Source organism: Gopherus flavomarginatus, chromosome 2, assembly GCF_025201925.1.
Source record: "Gopherus flavomarginatus isolate rGopFla2 chromosome 2, rGopFla2.mat.asm, whole genome shotgun sequence".
Classification (NCBI taxonomy): Eukaryota; Metazoa; Chordata; order Testudines; family Testudinidae; genus Gopherus; species Gopherus flavomarginatus.
Genome location: NC_066618.1, coordinates 287,117,611 through 287,135,611, shown reverse-complemented (window position 1 = coordinate 287,135,611; position 18,001 = coordinate 287,117,611). Strand labels below are relative to the sequence as shown.

The window sequence follows — 18,001 nt, the reverse complement described above, 5'->3', positions numbered from 1 at the left end:
ACCTTTTCCCACCAAAACAGGATCCGATCCATTGCCTCCTGTACCGGCACTGATGCTTGAAGCCCCTCTTATCAACTTGGGGGATGACATCCTCACTCTGAGATTTTTGTACAGGGCTCTGTTTTCAGCACTGTGCTACCACATTCCTCTATGGATGAACCCTGAGGACTTTTCAGAGACCAGCAAACGTTCTAGGTTCCCTGGGCACAAATACCCTCGGGGACTCTTCCCCTATCCACTTGCACAGTGGGCCTACTGGATCCCTGGACACATTACAGCTACCAATTTTATAGGGTATCTGCATGGAAGAAACACCTGTCAGCAGTGCAATGGCTCCTGCCATCCCAAGATTGCTCGCCGGTACCACATGTTCCCTCTGTACCTGAAGAGCCCAGGAGGAGCAAGACCCACTGAACAAAGAATAATCTCCACCTTCAGCCAAGTCCTTCTCTTCCCCAATGAGGCAGTAATTCCACTACTGCCCTCTTATGCACATGACTTTAAGGCCTTCCAGAATTTACTGAGGTATCTAGCCAAATCCCTCCAGAGTCCATTGGAGAAGTCCAGGAGTCTCAACATTCCCTGATGGACATTTTATACATTAACCTTCAGGGTAAGATCTCCCTCCCTATCCATCAATGAGGCACCAGCTCATGCTCTATGACAGATACTTGCCACTATTTCACCCCTTGCAAATGGACAGACAAAAAATATCATATTCCAGCCAAGGGAATGGACGTTGGAAGGGAGAAGCATTACTCCAACTCCCTGAAGTCAACAAAAGAAAACATCAAGCACACTCCAGACTCTCTCTTAAGAAGGAGTCTAAACACCTTGATCTCCTGGGCAAGAAAAGTTACTAATTGGCTATCCTTCAATTTCGAGTTGCAAACTACCAGGCATTAATGACAAAATATGATTTTAACAATGACTCAATGTTCACTCATTTTATTGAGCGTTACAGGCTTCATAGTCCTTAGCCACTGCAGTAGTTATGTGGCTAGCATCTTGGCTCCAATCTTCTAGCACCCAAGAGAGGTGCAAAATACTGCGGAGGACCTTCCCTATGTAGGAAGAACATAGTTTGTTATTCACAGGTCGTTTAAAGAGCTGGCAGTCAGGGAAAACATCCCTTTATTTGTATACTGTGAAAACTGTCCATGAAGGTCATTGAGACCCAAATGCAGAAACACTTTTCAGAGTATAACTTCACTCAAAGTCCCCGATCCTACAAAGGCTTGACTGAAAGGGATTACTTATATGGTTAAAGTTAAGCACATGTGTTGAAGTCTCTCTATGGACCCTTCAGCTGAAGTGGACACCTGTTAACATCATTTTATTGCAATCAGTTGTCAAGACAAGTGACACAAATGATGGTCACTTTAAGGTTAACACTAACGAGTTGACAGTATTGACAAGGAACTGAATGTCTCTTTTTAATGGTATGAACTTTCAATAGTCAGATCTGAAACCAAATTCAAATAGCTCTGAAAAAAAAAGCAATCCTTGGTGTATTATCAATAATATTCACAAAAATCTTATGAATCAACCATTCCATCAACTAATCAATAGTGCTTTCTTTGTTTTTGCAGGAAAAAAACAACAGCAGGAGGAAAAAATTTTTCAGTTCCATTCCCTAGTAGTGACTTTCAGATTCAAATCAAACCAAAACAATATAGTTTTGCTGGAAAATAATCATTGATATATTTCAGGATATTCAATGAAAAGTAATCACATCAATGTTAATAATTTTTTTTTTATTTCTTCTCTTTATGATGAAAGAACCTGACAAGATGATTCTAGTAAAGTAATATGGATTGGTATAGATTCCTAAAAGGTCATAACAAAAGACTGAAATGACAGTAACCTTAAGTGCTTTGCTAAAAAAGAATGGATTTGAGCACATGCTTATGTATTTTGTTGAATTGAAGCCTGAGGCCCAGCTCCTAAGAACATAAGAACGGCCGTACTGGGTCAGACCAAAGGTCCATCTAGCCCAGTATTTTGTCTACCAACAGTGGCCAATGCCTGGTGCCCCAGAGGGAGTAAATCTAACAGGCAATGATCAAGTGATCTCTCACCTGCCATCCATCTCCATCCTCTGACAAATAGAGACTAAGGACACCATTCCTTACTCGTCCTGGCTAATAGCCATTTATGGACTTCACCACCATGAATTTATCCAGTTCTCTTTTAAACGCTGTTATAGTCCTAGCCTTCATAACCCCACCAGGTAAGGAGTTCCATAAGCTGACTGTGCGTTGCGTGAAGAAGAACTTTCTTTTATTTGTTTTAAACCTGCTGCCTATTAATTTCATTTGGTGACCCCTAGTTCTTGTATTATGGGAATAAGTAAATAACTTTTTCTTATCTACTTTCTCCACATCACTCATGATTTTATATACCTCTATCATATCCCCCCTTAGTCTCCTCTTTTCCAAGCTGAGGAGTCCTAGCCTCTTTAATCTTTTCACATATGGGACCCTCTCTAAACCCCTAATGATTTTAGTTGCCCTTTTCTGAACCTTTCCTAGTGACAGTATGTCTTTTTTGAGACGAGGAGACCACATCTGTACGCAGTATTCGAGATGTGGGCATACCATGGATTTATATAAGGGCAATAATATATTCTCAGTCTTATTCTCTATCCCCTTTTTAATGATTCCTAACAGCCTGTTTGCTTTTTTGACTGCCTCTGCACACTGCGTGGACATCTTCAGAGAACTATGCATGATGACTCCAAGATCTTTTTCCTGACTTCTTGTAGCTAAATTAGCCCCCATAGACTCATAGAATCTAGGACTGGAAGGGACCTCGAGAGGTCATCAAGTCCAGTCCCCTGCCCTCACAGCAGGACCAAATACTGTCTAGACCATCCCTAACAGACATTTATCTAACCTACTCTTAAATATCTCCAGAGATGGAGATTCCACAACTTCCCTAGGCAATCTATTCCAGTGTTTAACTACCCTGACAGTTAGGAACTTTTTTCTAACGTCCAACCTAAATCTCCCTTGCTGCAGTTTAAGCCCATTGCTTCTTGTTCTATCATTGGAGGTTAAGGTGAACAAGTTTTCTCCCTCCTCCTGATGACACCCTTTTAGATACCTGAAAACTGCTATCATGTCCCCTCTCAGTCTTCTCTTTTCCAAACTAAACAAACCCAATTCCTTCAGCCTTCCTTCATAGGTCATGTTCTCAAGACCTTTAATCATTCTTGTTGCTCTTCTCTGGACCCTCTCCAATTTCTCCACATCTTTCTTGAAATGCGGTGCCCAGAACTGGACACAATACTCCAGTTGAGGCCTAACCAGTGCAGAGTAAAGCGGAAGAATGACTTCTCGTGTCTTGTTTACAACACACCTGTTAATGCATCCCAGAATCACGTTTGCTTTTTTCGCAACAGTATCACACTGTTGACTCATATTAAGCTTGTGGTCTACTATGATCCCTAGATCTCTTTCTGCCATACTCCTTCCTAGACAGTCTCTTCCCATTCTGTATGTGTGAAACTGATTGTTCCTTCCTAAGTGGAGCACTTTGCATTTATCTTTATTGAACTTCATCCTGTTTACCTCAGATTATTTCTCCAATTTGTCCAGATCATTTTGAATTTTGACCCTGTCCTCCAAAGCAGTTGCAATCCCTCCCAGTTTGGTATCGTCCGCAAACTTAATAAGTGTACTTTCTATGCCAACATCTAAATCGTTGATGAAGATATTGAACAGAACTGGTCCCAAAACAGACCCCTGCGGAACCCCACTTGTTATACCTTTCCAGCAGGATTGGGAGCCATTAATAACTACTCTCTGAGTATGGTTATCCAGCCAGTTATGCACCCACCTTATAGTAGCCCCATCTAAATTGCACTTTCCTAGTTTATCTATAAGAATATCATGCGAGACCGTATCAAATGCCTTACTAAAGTCTAGGTATATCACATCCACCGCTTCTCCCTTATCCACAAGGCTCGTTATCCTATCAAAGAATGCTATCAGATTAGTTTGACACGATTTGTTCTTTACAAATCCATGCTGGCTATTCCCTATCACCTTACCACCTTCCAAGTGTTTGCAGATGATTTCTTTAATTATCTGCTCCATTATCTTCCCTGGCACAGAAGTTAAACTAACTGGTCTGTAGTTTCCTGGGTTGTTTTTATTTCCCTTTTTATAGATGGGCACTATATTTGCCCCCTTCCAGTCTTCTGGAATCTCCCCCATCTCCCATGATTTCCCAAAGATAATAGCTAGAGGCTCAGATATCTCCTCTATTAACTCCTTGAGTATTCTAGGATGCATTTCATCAGGCCCTGGTGACTTGCAGGCATCTAACTTTTCTAAGTGATTTTTTACTTGCTCTTTTTTTATTTTATCTTCTAAACCTACCCTCTTCCCGTAAGCATTCACTATATTAGACATTCCTTCAGACTTCAGTGAAGACCGAAACAAAGAAGTCATTAAGCATCTCTGCCATTTCCAAGTCTCCCGTTACTGTTTCTCCCTCCTCACTGAGCTCATTGTATAATAAGCTCTGTGCAGGTGGATCCCTGTAGCTCACAGAAAGTCCCACTGACGACCCACTGCAGAAATCAGAAGCTGTGTTCATACGTGTTACCTGTCCTTTAGAAAGCACATGCCTTTTCCTGATTTATGGCAACTTATTTGTTCTAAAATGCTGTATTTATGATTTTAACTCAGTGTTATTCCCTTGCAAAAATTAAGAGTTTGGGGGGACAGAGGGATGTGGAGAACAATTAAAGACTCTGCAGCACCGTAACAGAAGCCCACATAAGATCCATTCCCCAGATTCATGCACTGAGGGGAATTTTTACACACAGTCCTCCCTCACAAAACTGGGTCTCAGCTTCCTCCACAGCACTGTCCTCATTGGTAGCACTATATATAGGGCTCCACACAAGTGATCCACAAAGACATAAAAGATAAAGAGACAGTGGATGGAGAGTGGGAAGCCCCACTGGCATTCCCTCCCTCCTCAGCATCATGGAGCCAATCTAGAAAGAGTAATATAATATTTAATATAGTTAGGATTAAATACTTAATATACATACAGTACTTTGAAAATAAAGAGTAAGTACTATAGATGATAAATATTATTAATCTAGTCCTTATAGAGAACATATTACATGTACCTATAACTATTTTGAACATTATCTAAAAAAACCCAACTGCTTAAAAGAAGAGGTTGGATAAGCTTACATCTTACAAGGATATGTGGTGAAGCAGGGAATGAAGCACAGAGAGGCTAAGTGATTTGCCCACGGTCACACAGGAAGTATGTGATGCAGCAGGGAATTGAACCTCTATCTCCTGAGTCATAGCTAATAAATTAACATGAGGATGTTAGCTATGGGTGCTCAGTGCCTCAAACTCAGGGAATTTTAGTTGAGGCAAGAGAACCCACATTTATAACCTAGCTTTACCATTTCTTTATTTGAGTCTACAGAAAAAAAGTTCCTACCTGAGCTCCAAGGTGCCTTAAACATAATTTTAAAAGTACAATGTTTGAGAGCCAGCAGCTTCCTCAAAACTCATGAGCAACTCCAACAATCAAATTCAAGCAATATCTTAGCTTACACAAACACCAGTCCCTTCCCCAGAAGGGGGGCACAGATGAACTTTGTAGTGTGGCCTGAAGGTCATCAGATTCCAGCCCCAGGAGAGAGCTGCATCCTTGCCTAACTCCCAGCCCCCTTCTTTTATTAAAGGAGGCTCCAGCCCTTCCCCAACCTCACCTACTTCAGCATCAGGGAAAGGGAAGCAGCGTCTCAGAGCACGTCTACACTGCACTGGGAGGTGTGACTGCAGCCTGGGAATACCTGTGCTAGCTATAACCTAGCCCGCCCAGCTACCGACAGCAGTAAATACGTAGAGCAGTACAGGCTGTCCCAGCCCCCCCAGGAACCCTTCACCTTCAGTGTGATATTCACCAAGCTAAAGCTAGCACAGGTGTGCGCAGGGGAGCCGCAATCATACCTCCCAATCCCGTGCGAGCATCCTCTGACTGGCACCGCTGCCCAAGTTCTCTCCTGTCGCTACTGCCAGGGAGGGAAACTGAGGCAGGGCTCGCTTCACCCCCGCAGGCCTCTCCACCTCCCCACAGGTACAAGGGGAACGCGCGGCTCCCTCTTCCCCGGGGCTCTCTTCGCTCCAGCAGCCCCGGAGCCTGTGAGAAAGGGCCGGAGAACCCGCCAGTTTATTGCGCAGTCTGGTCGGCTGGACTCCTGACTGACCGCCGCTGGGGCTGCAGCCACCCCACGGGCACAGCTGAACGCCGCTGCGCCGGCCACAACCGCCGCGCGCACAGCCCTGGCGACGTCGCAGCTCCGCATTAGAGAGGAGAAGCGAGCGCTCGCGACTCCGGGCAGGAAAGAGGCGCGCACGCGCCACCCAACAGCTCGCTCGGCGGCGGTTGGACGGCGGGCGCCTCCTCCCAGCCCCTCCCCCTCTGCCCTCGCGCTCTCCGTGCGACGTCGCTGAGCAAGAAGCCGCCGTGTCGGACGCGGCAGATTCGCCATAATCCGCCACCTCGCTTTTCTGACCCCCATTAAAAATAATAATTTCACAAGCAGCGGGGAAGCCAGCGGGGCGCCCAGGTGGCCTAGTCGACTGGGACGAAAGTGCTTTAAAACCCCCACCTTTGCCTTATTTCACTACCACCCCCTCCCGCGACCGACTATGGAGGCTCCGGCTGCAGGTGAGCGGGGCGGCCCTGGTCTAAATGTGAGCAGTGGGGGAGGGGAACGCGCGCGGAGGGATCCTATCCCGGGAGGAGGAGAGGGGCGAGCATAAAAAGTAGACCCGTCCGGTAGCTGTTCATTTGTGATCTATCCGCGTGTGAAGTAGTTCCCGTACGTATTATTCCCACCGCCGGCATGGCCGCTCTTTCCTCAGCCACCGACCTCCCGGGAACTCTTCCAGCCCGCCACGGCCGGCCTCATGGCAGCTGGGGAGGGGAGCCGGAACCCCAGCGCTAATTAACCCGGGGGGGGCTGCTGCTCCCCAGCCCCCGAGCCTGTACCTGCCCCCCCCGATATTCAGCCAACCTGCTCCGAGCCCCCAATCCCTCTGCTAGCCAAGCCAGCCCCTTTCCTCCCCTTCGCGCCAGAGCCTGTGGGGGGACCGGCGGGCCTGCTGGCCACCTTCGTTTCCTTTTGGGGGGGGAGAGAGTCTCCATGTGCCCCCTCCCCGTGCCGCTCTGTGGGGCGGGACCGGCCCCTGCCCTGACACGGCGGGAGTTGCTATTTCTAGGCAGGGGCCTGGGGAAGGTCCGCCCCCAGGAGGGTGGTGCAAGTCCACATAGGGGCAGGGGGAATCCCTTCCACTTGGGGAGGGGAGCCAGCCTGTCCCATCTCTGACTTCCAAGCCTTGGCTTCAGTTCCCCACTCCCCCTCTCTGCCTAGAGGAGCGAGCTGGGCAAGGAAGGGCGGTGAAGTGGGGTCCTGAGTTCCTCCCTGCTGCCTGGAGATGGTGGTGATGAGTCCCTCCACCCCTTCCCACTTCCCTATACTGGATGGACTCAGACTGCCCAGTAGGGTTTTTGGCATGTAATTTACTCTTAAGGAAGAAGTGCTGCTAAATCTCTGTAAGGAAGCTTCAGTGCTGTTAGATGTATCAGAGCATTGCTCTCCTTCAGATTCTTACGGGTATCCTCGTCCACCGAAGCTAGTGGTCTAAAGCAGGGGAGGGAATACTATGGCCTGTGGGACGGATCTGGCGCGTCAGGGCTTTCAATCTGGCCTACAGGATTGCCAGCCCTGTGGTGCAGCGGGGATAAGGCAGGCTCCCTGCCTGCCCTGGCCCTGTTCCACTCCTGGAAGCAGCTGGCACCACATCCCTGCAGCTCCTGGGAGATGGGGGTGGGGGGAAGAGGGCTCTGTGCGCTGCCCTCACCTGCAGGCACCTGCCCCCCACAGCTCCCACTGGCCAGGAACAGGAAACCGTGGCAGCTGGAGCTTTGGAGGTGGTACCTGCAGGTGAGGGCAGCACGTGGTGGAGTCGCCTGCCCCATCCTGCCCCTAGGCGCTGCTGCTGGACATGCTGGCTACTTCTGGGAGTGGTGTGGAGCCAGGGCAGGCAGGGAGCCTGCCTTAGCCCTGCTGTGCGCCGCTGCCACCCTGGAAACACTTGAGGTAAGCACCACTGGGCTGGAGCCTGCACCCTGAACACCTCCTGCACCCCACATCCCAAACTCCTGCCCTGAGCCCTCCAGCCCCCTGCCTTGAGCCCCCTGCTGCATCCCAACCCTGAGCCCTGTCCTGCACTTTGCCTCCTTACCCTGAGCTTCCTGCCACTCCTGCACCCCAACCCCCTGCCCTGAGCCTCCAACCCCCTGCCCTCATCCCCCTCTTGCACTCTGCACCCTCACCCCCTGCCCTGAGCCCCCTGCCGCACCCCTCCTGCATGCCAACCTCCTGCCTGAGTCCTCTCCTCCACTCTGCACCTCCTCCTGTACCCCAACTCCCTGCCCTGAGCCTCCAACCCCCTGCTGCACCCCGCACCTCTCCTGCACCCCCTCCCTCACCTCAACACCCCTCCCCAGCCCTACATTCATGGCCCTGCATACAGTTTCCCCACCCAGATGTAGTCCTTGAGTCAAAAAGTTTGCCTACCCTCGGTCTAAACTATTTGGAAGAGTGCCACAAAAAAAGGAAAAAGTAGTTTCTAATGTTCATGTGTGAAAAAACTTACAAAGGGGAGTAACTATAAAATGCCCTGCTAATGTGCGCTAAACTAGTGTCATTTTTTGTATTTCAAATGTTTATAAAAAAGGACGTTATGACTATCTTGTGCAAATAGCAGAATCAATCTACATAATGTTATGTGAGGACATAGATTAAAATTGGAGACATGCCCTGCATTTTGGCCTCAGTTCAATAATATTTGGGTGCCTTGAACCTGATTTTCGGCCAACTGTTGTGCAGAATGCCTACGGTTCCAGGTGATTTCAAGTAGAATTATGGATACTCTGCACTTCAAAAAGTCAGGTTTGAGGCATCTCAGGTAGGGTACCCAAAAATCAGAGGCCAAAGATGTTGGTTTATTTTCTTACGAGTGTCGTCAGTGACTTTTGCTTCAGGACACAGTACCTTGCAGGATAGGGTCCCTAAAGTGTAGAATGCAGCACCTGTGTTTGGCCACAAGAGGTTGCTACTAGAACATGGAATATAACTTTTGTTGTCTCTGAATGTAAGATAACTATAGCCTTGTAGAACATTTAGTTAGTTGGCACATGTTTTTTAAAATAATTATGTGAGAAAAGGTACATATAGTATAAACCAGATATTTATATCCTAGGATAGATATTTTGTAGGATCTTTTATACAGTTATCGTAATAGGATCTCTGCCAACTTTGTAATCAACTATCTTATATACTAAAAACTTAACTGTTGGTTATGTCCCTTGATAAGTAAACTGATCTCTTTAAACTGCAGCAGTGTGCATACAGACTTAATTTTCTTCTATGACTTTTTTCACTTGTGTCTATTTCAGCCATTTTTAGAAGAAAGTTTGATACATTTGATTCCTACCTAAATTGTTTCATGATCAGATGAAAGCAAATACTAAGCATCAGTTTGCTTTGTCATCCTGACAGGCAGGAGCCTCGCTTTCTGTATGTGATGAATAGGCCACATAAGCTTTTCACTGCTTACATTTCCCATTGACAAGGTATATTGTAATGCTGATTTTGAGATGTGGCATTGGAGTTTTTAGACTTGAGTCATCCTGTCTAGACTAAACAAGTAATTAAATTTTTTTTCATCCAGTTCTGAAGTCTGCATAGTTCTGGAAGAATGTTTTTTAGTTTTTTGATATATAATATATGAGGGAGAGAGACTTGAGAGACTTCGGGCTAGGTCCACAAAGATTCAAGGCATGTCAAGTAAGGCACCCAAAAGATAAGACATCCAAAATCATTGGCTGCTGTAGAAAATTTTGACATTATTGAATTAACCTTAAGGGACAGAATAGACCAATTTTTGTCTAATTTTAAAGACAGCTGTGCCCCATGCACAAAGCTGCCCAAGTTCTGATACCACAGAGCAGCTTTGAGCCTTAGTCACGATGGGATTCACAAACTAAATGTTCTCTCGCTTACCTTGCCATCAGGGCCTGATCCCAGAAATGAGATCAGAGCATACCTGACATGCAAAAAGTATGGTAGTTCCAGTCTCTTATACCTAGTAGCTCAAAAGATGGAATTCTCAAGTGGGATACTCAGGATCAAGTCCCCACTCTGTCTGATTGGGAGTAGGGATTTGAACCCAGCTCTCACATCTCCTTGCTGAATGTCCTCATTATTGGGCTACAAGGTACCTATGGGTTTTTCTGTATCCCTCCTGTTGAAACTGTTCCACTTTGTATAAAGCACTTAAACATTGATTGCATCAGGGATTGGAACCTGGGTTTCCCAGGTGAGCAAGTTAACCACTGGGTTAGAGAGTCATTTTCACTTTCTCTGACCCATACACCCCACCACCTCCTCTCAAGTCTCCCACATTCCAAGGCGGATTAAATCACACTGAGCTAAGGGTATGGCTACTGTCATAAACAGATAGCTAAGGGTTAATGTCTCTTTCACCTGAAGCACCTGACCAGAGGACCAATCAGGAAACCGGATTTTTTCAACTTTGGGTGGAGGGAATTTTGTGTCTGAGTCTTTGTCTGTCTGCCTGCTTTCTCTGAGCTTTGGAGAAGTAGTTCTGCTTTCTAATCTTCTGTTTCTAAGTGTAAGGACAAAGAGATCAGATAGTAAGTTATATGTTTTCTTTTCTTTGGTATTTGCATGAATATAAGTGCTGGAGTGCTTTGATTTGTATTCTTTTTGAATAAGGCTGTTTATTCAATATTCTTTTAAGCAATTGACCCTGTATTTCGTCACCTTAATACAGAGAGACCATTTGTATGTATTTTTCTTTCTTTTTTTTTATATAAAGCTTTCTTTTAAGACCTGTTGGAGTTTTTCCTTACTTCAGGGAAATTGAGTCTATACTCACCAGGGAATTGGTGGGAGGAAGAAATCAGGGGGAGATCTGTGTGTGTTGAATTTGCTAGCCTGATTTTGCATTTCCTCTGGGTGAAGAGGAAAGTGCTTTTTGTTTCCAGGACTGGGAACGGAGAGGGGGAGTCACTCTGTTTGGATTCACAGAGCTTGTGTCTGTGTATCTCTCCAGGAGCACCTGGAGGGGGGAAGGGAAAAAGGATTATTTCCCTTTGTTGTGAGACTCAAGGGATTTGGGTCTTGGGGTCCCCAGGGAAGGCTTTTCAGGGGGACCAGAGTGCCCCAAAACACTCTAATTTTTTGGGTGGTGGCAGCAAGTACCAGGTCCAAGCTGGTAACTAAGCTTGGAGGTTTTCATGCTAACCCCCATATTTTGAACGCTAAGGTCCAAAGCTGGGACTAAGGTTATGATAGCTACACTTGCAGCTATACAGCGCTGCTGCGGGAGCGCTCCCACGGCTGCACTTTGAAGTGCGAGTGTGGTCGCGGCGCCAGCGCTGGGAGAGAGCTCTTCCAGTGCTGCAGGTACTCCACCTCCCCGTGGGGATTAGCTTACAGTGCTGGGAGCCGCACTCCCAGCGCTGGGGCACTGTTTACACTGGCGCTTTGCAGTGCTGTAACTTGCTGTGCTCAGGGGGGAGTTTTTTCACACCCCTGAGCGAGAAAGTTGCAGCGCTGTAAAGCGCCAGTGTAGCTAGGGCCTAAGATCACTTTAAGTGAGAGCATCTACATGAGGATTTAATGCTCTTTAACTTCCTCACATTGACTTTTTGTACCTTTAGTTGATTCGTTATAACTTTCCTGAGAGTCCCTGTGTAGATAAGCCCTAGGACTCCCAGAGTTGCCACTAAATGTAATGTAGACAAGGCTTTTGTAAGAATCAACAGGAAATATGGCACTGTTTAGTGTCCTACAGCATGTGTAGCATTTTTAAACTTCTTGCTGAAGCTTTACTTGTGCAGAGCTTACTGATTAGAAACAATGAAATGATGATTTTCACCACACCAAAGAAAGAGAACTAAAAATAGTTAATGCCAGTATTTTCCCTCAATTTATAACTCTAAAATGTTAATGGGTGGTGGTGGGAAGGAAAGGCCTGAAGATCAAATCTTTGGCTAAGTGTCTGCTCTTGAGGCAAATGTATGGGTAACTGACGATCATACTTGTTCCAAGCTCCTTTTTTGAAGGATGGAAAAATACAATTGGCACAATTAGTTGCATTTCATCAAGATTATGAAATACTGCAGATTGCCTAAAGGTATAAAAATAAATATATTAGCATATTTCACAATATTTTGAAGAAAGTCTGACTTTTCTTTGTGTATCTATTTTAACCTGCTTATTTTCTATGTGGAATACCCTGACTACACAATGACTCAGTTGGAAGCCAGCAAAACCCACAGCTACATAGTAACACATTTGAATACAGATGGCAAATATGCAGAAAATAGTGCTCCTCTCTGACAAGCCGAGCAGGGTTTGATGCCATTTTTTGTTATGTCACTTTTGTTAATGCATTCAGAGTTGGAAGGGAATAGTATAATATGTGATACTGCATATATTATAATTCTGTATATGTGCAGTTCAAAATATAAGTCTATTAACTTAACACATCACAAAGTTATTCAGTTTTTTTTTATGTTCAGCTAAAATTATTGGCCCTGTTACTTGTTACTCTTGTGTTAAATATTAGCATGAAACTTGGATACTTCTTGTTTGAGCTAAAGTAGTTACACCAAGGAAAAAATTGTATATATTCATGTGTGAGTCCCCTCTCCTCCTTTTCTGGAAAACCCTGTAATGCTGCCTGCAGTGACTCAAGACTGTGAGTACTAACCTCAGGGTAGACAGTTAAGAGCAAGACCACAAACCCCAAATTAGTTGTGAGTTCTATACTTAGGCCTTGTCTACATTGCACAGTTTTGTTGTCAAAAGGCAGTTTTTTGCTGACAAAACAGTGGAGGTGTACATGCTACAAAGCTACTATTGGAGGCAAAACTCTGCTGTTTTGATAACAAAATAAAACCACCTTAAGAAGAGGCATAGAGCTTTCTGTGGTAGAGTTAGTGGCAAAGCATCAGCTGCTGTTCGTTAGGTCAACATAACTGGCCTTCCCTAGTATGCCACAAGGCCCACCACTGTGAACGCTATGCTTACTGTTTTGAACTTGGCTGCCCTGCAGGTATGCGCCCCTCACCTGTCAAAGCTCCAGGAAGCTTTGACATTCTTCAATGTGGAGAGCTCTCAGAGCTGCTGAGGAGGCTGTTGGAGAATTCAGAGGGAATCACAGAACCATCAATATGGAATTGGCAGGCAGGCAGAACAGACTGTTGCTGCAGGGATGAGGGTGGGAAGAGACTGCTGTGTAGAGCCAGGGGATGTTGTGGGGGGCATCCCCCTCCCCCAGGATTGGTTACCCAGGCTGCTGTCTAAACTTAAAGAGACAGTGTGCTGACATACTCTCCCCCAGTACACACGCACTTCCCCAGTGCACACTGTCTTTCTCACATATGCACTTCCCCCCCACTACAGTCTCTCACATGTTTCCCCAATACACACTTTGTTTCTCTCTCTCCACCTGCCCCCCCCACACACACTCCTTCCCTCCCTCCACACTTCAGTTGAAAAGCGGCTGGCAATCTAGAAGGATGCCCATGGAAAGATGGGATTGAGAAACCTGCATCATGTGACGCTTTACCTGGCCCATGAGGTATTGCAAACTCTTTCCAACAAACCCTGCAGCCAGTTGCATAGTGGGATAGCTACCCACAGTGCACTGCTCTCTGTGTCGAAGCAAGAGCTGCTAGTGTGGATGTGCTCTGCTTACACAAGGAGCATAGTGTGGACATGCAACAGCGGTTTAATTAAAGCAGCATAACTTTTGTCAACAAAACTCTAGTGTAGACAAGACCTGAGATGTCCCCAACCAGTTATCAAGTGTGAGCTCCTCAGGCACTAAATCTGTCTTAATATGGAGTTACAGACAGTCCCCTTGGGTACTCCAACCACCCATGTGAGCATACCTTTGTGATAGATGGTCTCACACCAAGAATAAGAGCAATATTCAGGTTACTTCCAGTCCCGAAGGACCAGTCATGTACCCCAAGTCAGTTGCACCTGAGATCTTACCCCAAACACAACACTTGTAGCCAATCCTATAATAAACTATAAAGATTTATTAAATAGAAAAAGGAAACCAGAGAATTATTTACAAAATTAAAACCGGTAAACACAGATACACAAATGAGTTGCAGTCTTACATTTAAAAAGGTAATAAAAGCTGCTGTAATCAGATTCTATATGTTGTTTAGGGCTAATTCACGCTAAGCCACTGAGGATCTTTCTTTTATGCTGAGAAACACTTTGCCCCACAGAGTCCAAGCAGCACACAAATATCAACTTCCTTTTCTTTGTAGTTTTATCCCACTCCTGCTGAGATGAGCTGCAAACTCAGCTGATGGCAGGGGTCTACTTGCATCACTTGCTTTCACAGGGAGGAGAGCAGAACAATAGAAGTATTTTGTCCTCTTGTTGATGGTATGTAGGGATAGTCCAATTGCAGTGTGCCACACTAGTTTTTCTGGTATCAATAAACTTTTTGTTTTGGAAAGGGTGTAACACTTTCTATGAAGATCAGCCCTCCTTACTAATTAATATCTCTCTCCTGTATAGTGATTTACCTGGTCACAGAGGCTCACAAAACAGCTGTTCAAATATTACCTGAGGGATACAGATGTTGTGAGATTAATGCATGCAGCAACTCACAGGCGGGAAGCAGCAACAAGCACATCCCTCGGCCCGCGCCGCTTCCCACTAGCTCCCATTGTCCTGGAGTGATGAACCGCTGCCAGTGGGAGCTGCAATTGGCTGAACCTGCGGACATGGCGGGTAAACAAACTGGCCTGACCCACTGGGGCTTACGCTGGTGGGCCACGTGCCGAAGGTTGCCAATCCCCCACTATAGAGTCTAAACACATTCTTATAATTCAAATCCTTTTTTTAACTATCTAACACACAGTTGAGCCAGAGTGTTCTAGCTATGTATTTGTCAGTGTTCAGTTGAGACATGGGGATCTTGGCATGAGCTGGCACTGGTCTGCCAGTGTCACAAACCCACAGATTGTAATACGAGGGGTTTGGAGCTGAAAATCTCCTTTTTGTGTGTAAGTAGTTGTTACTAAAAGCATAATTTTGTAAGGAGAGCTATGCGTCCACCTTTTGGTATAATGAAAAGCATCAGTTTTATTTCACATGAGTTTTGAACATCAATCCTTTTACGTTTATTTGCTCAGTTAGTGATCCTCATGTTAGTGTATTATCATTTTTTCTATTACAATGTAAAACTGCAATATGAATTATAATTCTAGCCTTATTATATTGTGTTCAACCAGCTGCAGATTTTAGATCAGCAGTGGTGTGTATGTGTAGGAATCAATGCCAAAATAGCAAAGTTTTGTGTTTGTGTAGCATATAGCACAAAGTATAGAAAGAAATTGATTACTTAGGGCAGTGGTCCTCAACGCAGGGCCTGCGGGCTCCATGGCACCTGCTGGGGCATCTATGTGCACCCATGTAGTGTCTGGCGGATGAGCATCTGCCAAAATGCCGCCGAGAAGCAGCGTCATCCAGAGGCGCCGCCACCGAAATCCAGCTGATTTTTGACAGCATTTGGGTGGTGACGCCTCTGGATGGCACTGCTTCTCGGTGGCATTTCGGCAGCGACACCTATTGACGTTCTCAGCTGCATTTTGGCAGATGCTCATCCGCTGACCACAGTCCTCGGTGGCTCGGCGCCAGATGAAAAAGGTTGGGGACCACTGACTTAGGGGTATGTCTACACAACAAAGAAAAACCTGTGGCTGACCCGTTCCGTCCAACTTGGGCTGTGGGCTCTTTCATTGCGGTGTAGACTTCTGGGCGTGGCGAGAGCCTGGGCTCTAGGCTACTGACAGGGGAGTCTCAGAGCTCGGTCTCCTGTTTGAGCCTGGAATTATACACAGCAACGAAACAGCCCCACAGCTCGAGCTCCATGAGCCCTAGTTGGCTGGCATGGGCTAGCTGTGGATTTTTCTTTAGACCCACCCTTAGTGTTTTGCATTGGCATGCTCTGCTGGTAGATGAGTTATAACTGGACCATGTTGCACAGGGCAGTATTGGTACAGTATTCATGTACACAGTGAGAACACTGATATAGTGGCAGATGTTAATTTGCAGTAATATATAGGTGTTTGCAGAATATTTAAAATTCCTGCTTAGTTGTCATACAAGTGAGTTCTCTGTGCAGTAGTTAACATGTTAAGCTGTATAGTGGTGAAGCTCTGTGGGATCTGTTCTTCACTCAGTCCACAATCATAGCTGCTTTTACAGGTCTGAGCGCTGAGAGAGATTTGGAGCTGTAGCTCACAATGAGAAACTTAGACCTGTTGGAGGAGGGATAGCAAGAATATTGTTGCCAGAAAAAAATTATTACGTATTTCCAATTATTTTGTGTTTGTGATTAACATTTTATTAAGCTCAGAAGAATCTCTTCTCATTCTTGGCTAATCCCACAATATTTTTAGGCTGTACTCTCTGGATGTGCATGAAGGCAAAATGGAATTTGCATGCAGTGGTTTTAGATTTCCTGTTTGAAAACCCTTAAAAGTGTTTTTATAGGTCTTTTAGCTAAAGATGGAGTTATTGAATGTTATGTTTTATGTCATTTAGTCTGTGCTCAAAACCCCTGGAATAGGGTGAGTAGGGGTGCTGTGTCCACGCTAGGTAGCCCAAGTACTTGCCTGCCTATCTCTGCAGGCTGCTGGGGGAGTGAGGACGCTGGGAGGAGCTGACCTTGGGGAATTAGGGAGGAGTAGAATGATTGAGGAGTGGAGAGCTAGGAGGAGCTGGAAAGGAGCAAAGGGCAGCTAGGAAACAAGGTATGGGGAACTGAACCAGAGTCATGACTTTGGGATTCAGTGGGAAGTTGGGAGATGCTGAAGCTGGAGAGCTGCCTGCTGTGTTGCTGGAGTAGAGGCCTTTGATCTGTGGCTAAGGCCTTGTGTACAGTGTGGCTTTGTTTTCACTGCCAAAAAGGTGTGTGTTTACAGTGACCTAACTGTCTCATTGTGAAATCTTAGTGGAGACAAGGCACTGTAGCTTTTACTGTGATGTAGTTAGGCAAGCTCATGTGTGAGAGGGGCATAGTGTTGACCTCGCCTGCTTAGATCATGGTTAAAAACTACCAAGTTGTGTCTACTAAGATTTTCCAGCAAGATAGCTAATACATGTTAATTATCTCACTGTAAAATACAAACTGAAAAGCCACCTTTTTTGACACTGAAGGCAAAGTCTTAGCTTTTAACTCAACCTGCTAACTTGTACAAAAACTACAAACTGCTTTGTCTTCACTAGGATTTTAACTTGAATAAAGAACACACTTTTTGCACACTACAGCCAAGGCATAAATGGAAGAATGGAGAAGCAGGGTTGTGGGAGGTGCAAGAAAACAAGTACCCTGTGGCAGAGTGGATGTGTAGGTGAGTGAGTATAGAGAAGTGTGCGTGTAATTTAAGAGTATGTGGTCAGGTATAGAGAGGGAAGAGTAAGAGGACTTAATAGAGAGTATAAAAGACATTGGGGAGGGGAAAGAGAGGGGAATATTGAAATGGCACATATATGCTAGGAAGCAAATGAAATAGTGGAAATGAAGAATGGTATAAATTAAGGAAGGCAAGTGTTACTAGACAGAAGAAAAAATTGGACTGAAGGAACTACGATAGAACCTCAAAGATATGAACAACAGAGTTAGAGACTGACCGGTCAACCGGACACCATGTGGAATGGGAAGTAAGCAATCAGGCAGCAGCAGAGACAAACAAACAGTAAATACTATATTGTGGCTGTATTGCATCTTAAAAGTAGGCACATCTGTCCCTGCCCCCTACTCGCCACCTGGAGGGCAGTCACTTACAGGTAGGAGGTGAAGACACTGAATTTCAC

At 45.5% G+C, this 18,001-nt stretch overlaps 1 protein-coding gene and 1 long non-coding RNA gene across 4 annotated transcripts in view; one reads left to right on the top strand and one right to left on the bottom strand.

Annotated features, from left to right (window-relative positions):
- ZFAT (zinc finger and AT-hook domain containing) overlaps positions 1 to 18,001 on the top strand; it is a 264,317-nt gene that overhangs the window by 82,374 nt on the left and 163,942 nt on the right. Inside the window, exon 1 of one of the 3 annotated variants that reach the window (XM_050940605.1) lies at positions 6,483 to 6,717. The exons of 1 other annotated variant lie outside the window; for it this stretch is intronic. In XM_050940605.1, the coding sequence (XP_050796562.1) occupies positions 6,699 to 6,717 (19 nt within the window). In that variant the 5' untranslated portion in view covers positions 6,483 to 6,698. Of the gene's footprint in view, positions 1 to 6,482; positions 6,718 to 17,292; positions 17,539 to 18,001 lie in introns of those variants that run through there. One more of the 3 variants, XM_050940604.1, reaches the window with a different exon arrangement.
- LOC127045421 (uncharacterized) lies at positions 933 to 6,300 on the bottom strand. Its single transcript, XR_007772686.1, has 2 exons — positions 5,997 to 6,300; positions 933 to 1,064 (listed from the first exon to the last, which is right to left on the bottom strand). It is a non-coding gene; the product is annotated as an uncharacterized LOC127045421 (long non-coding RNA).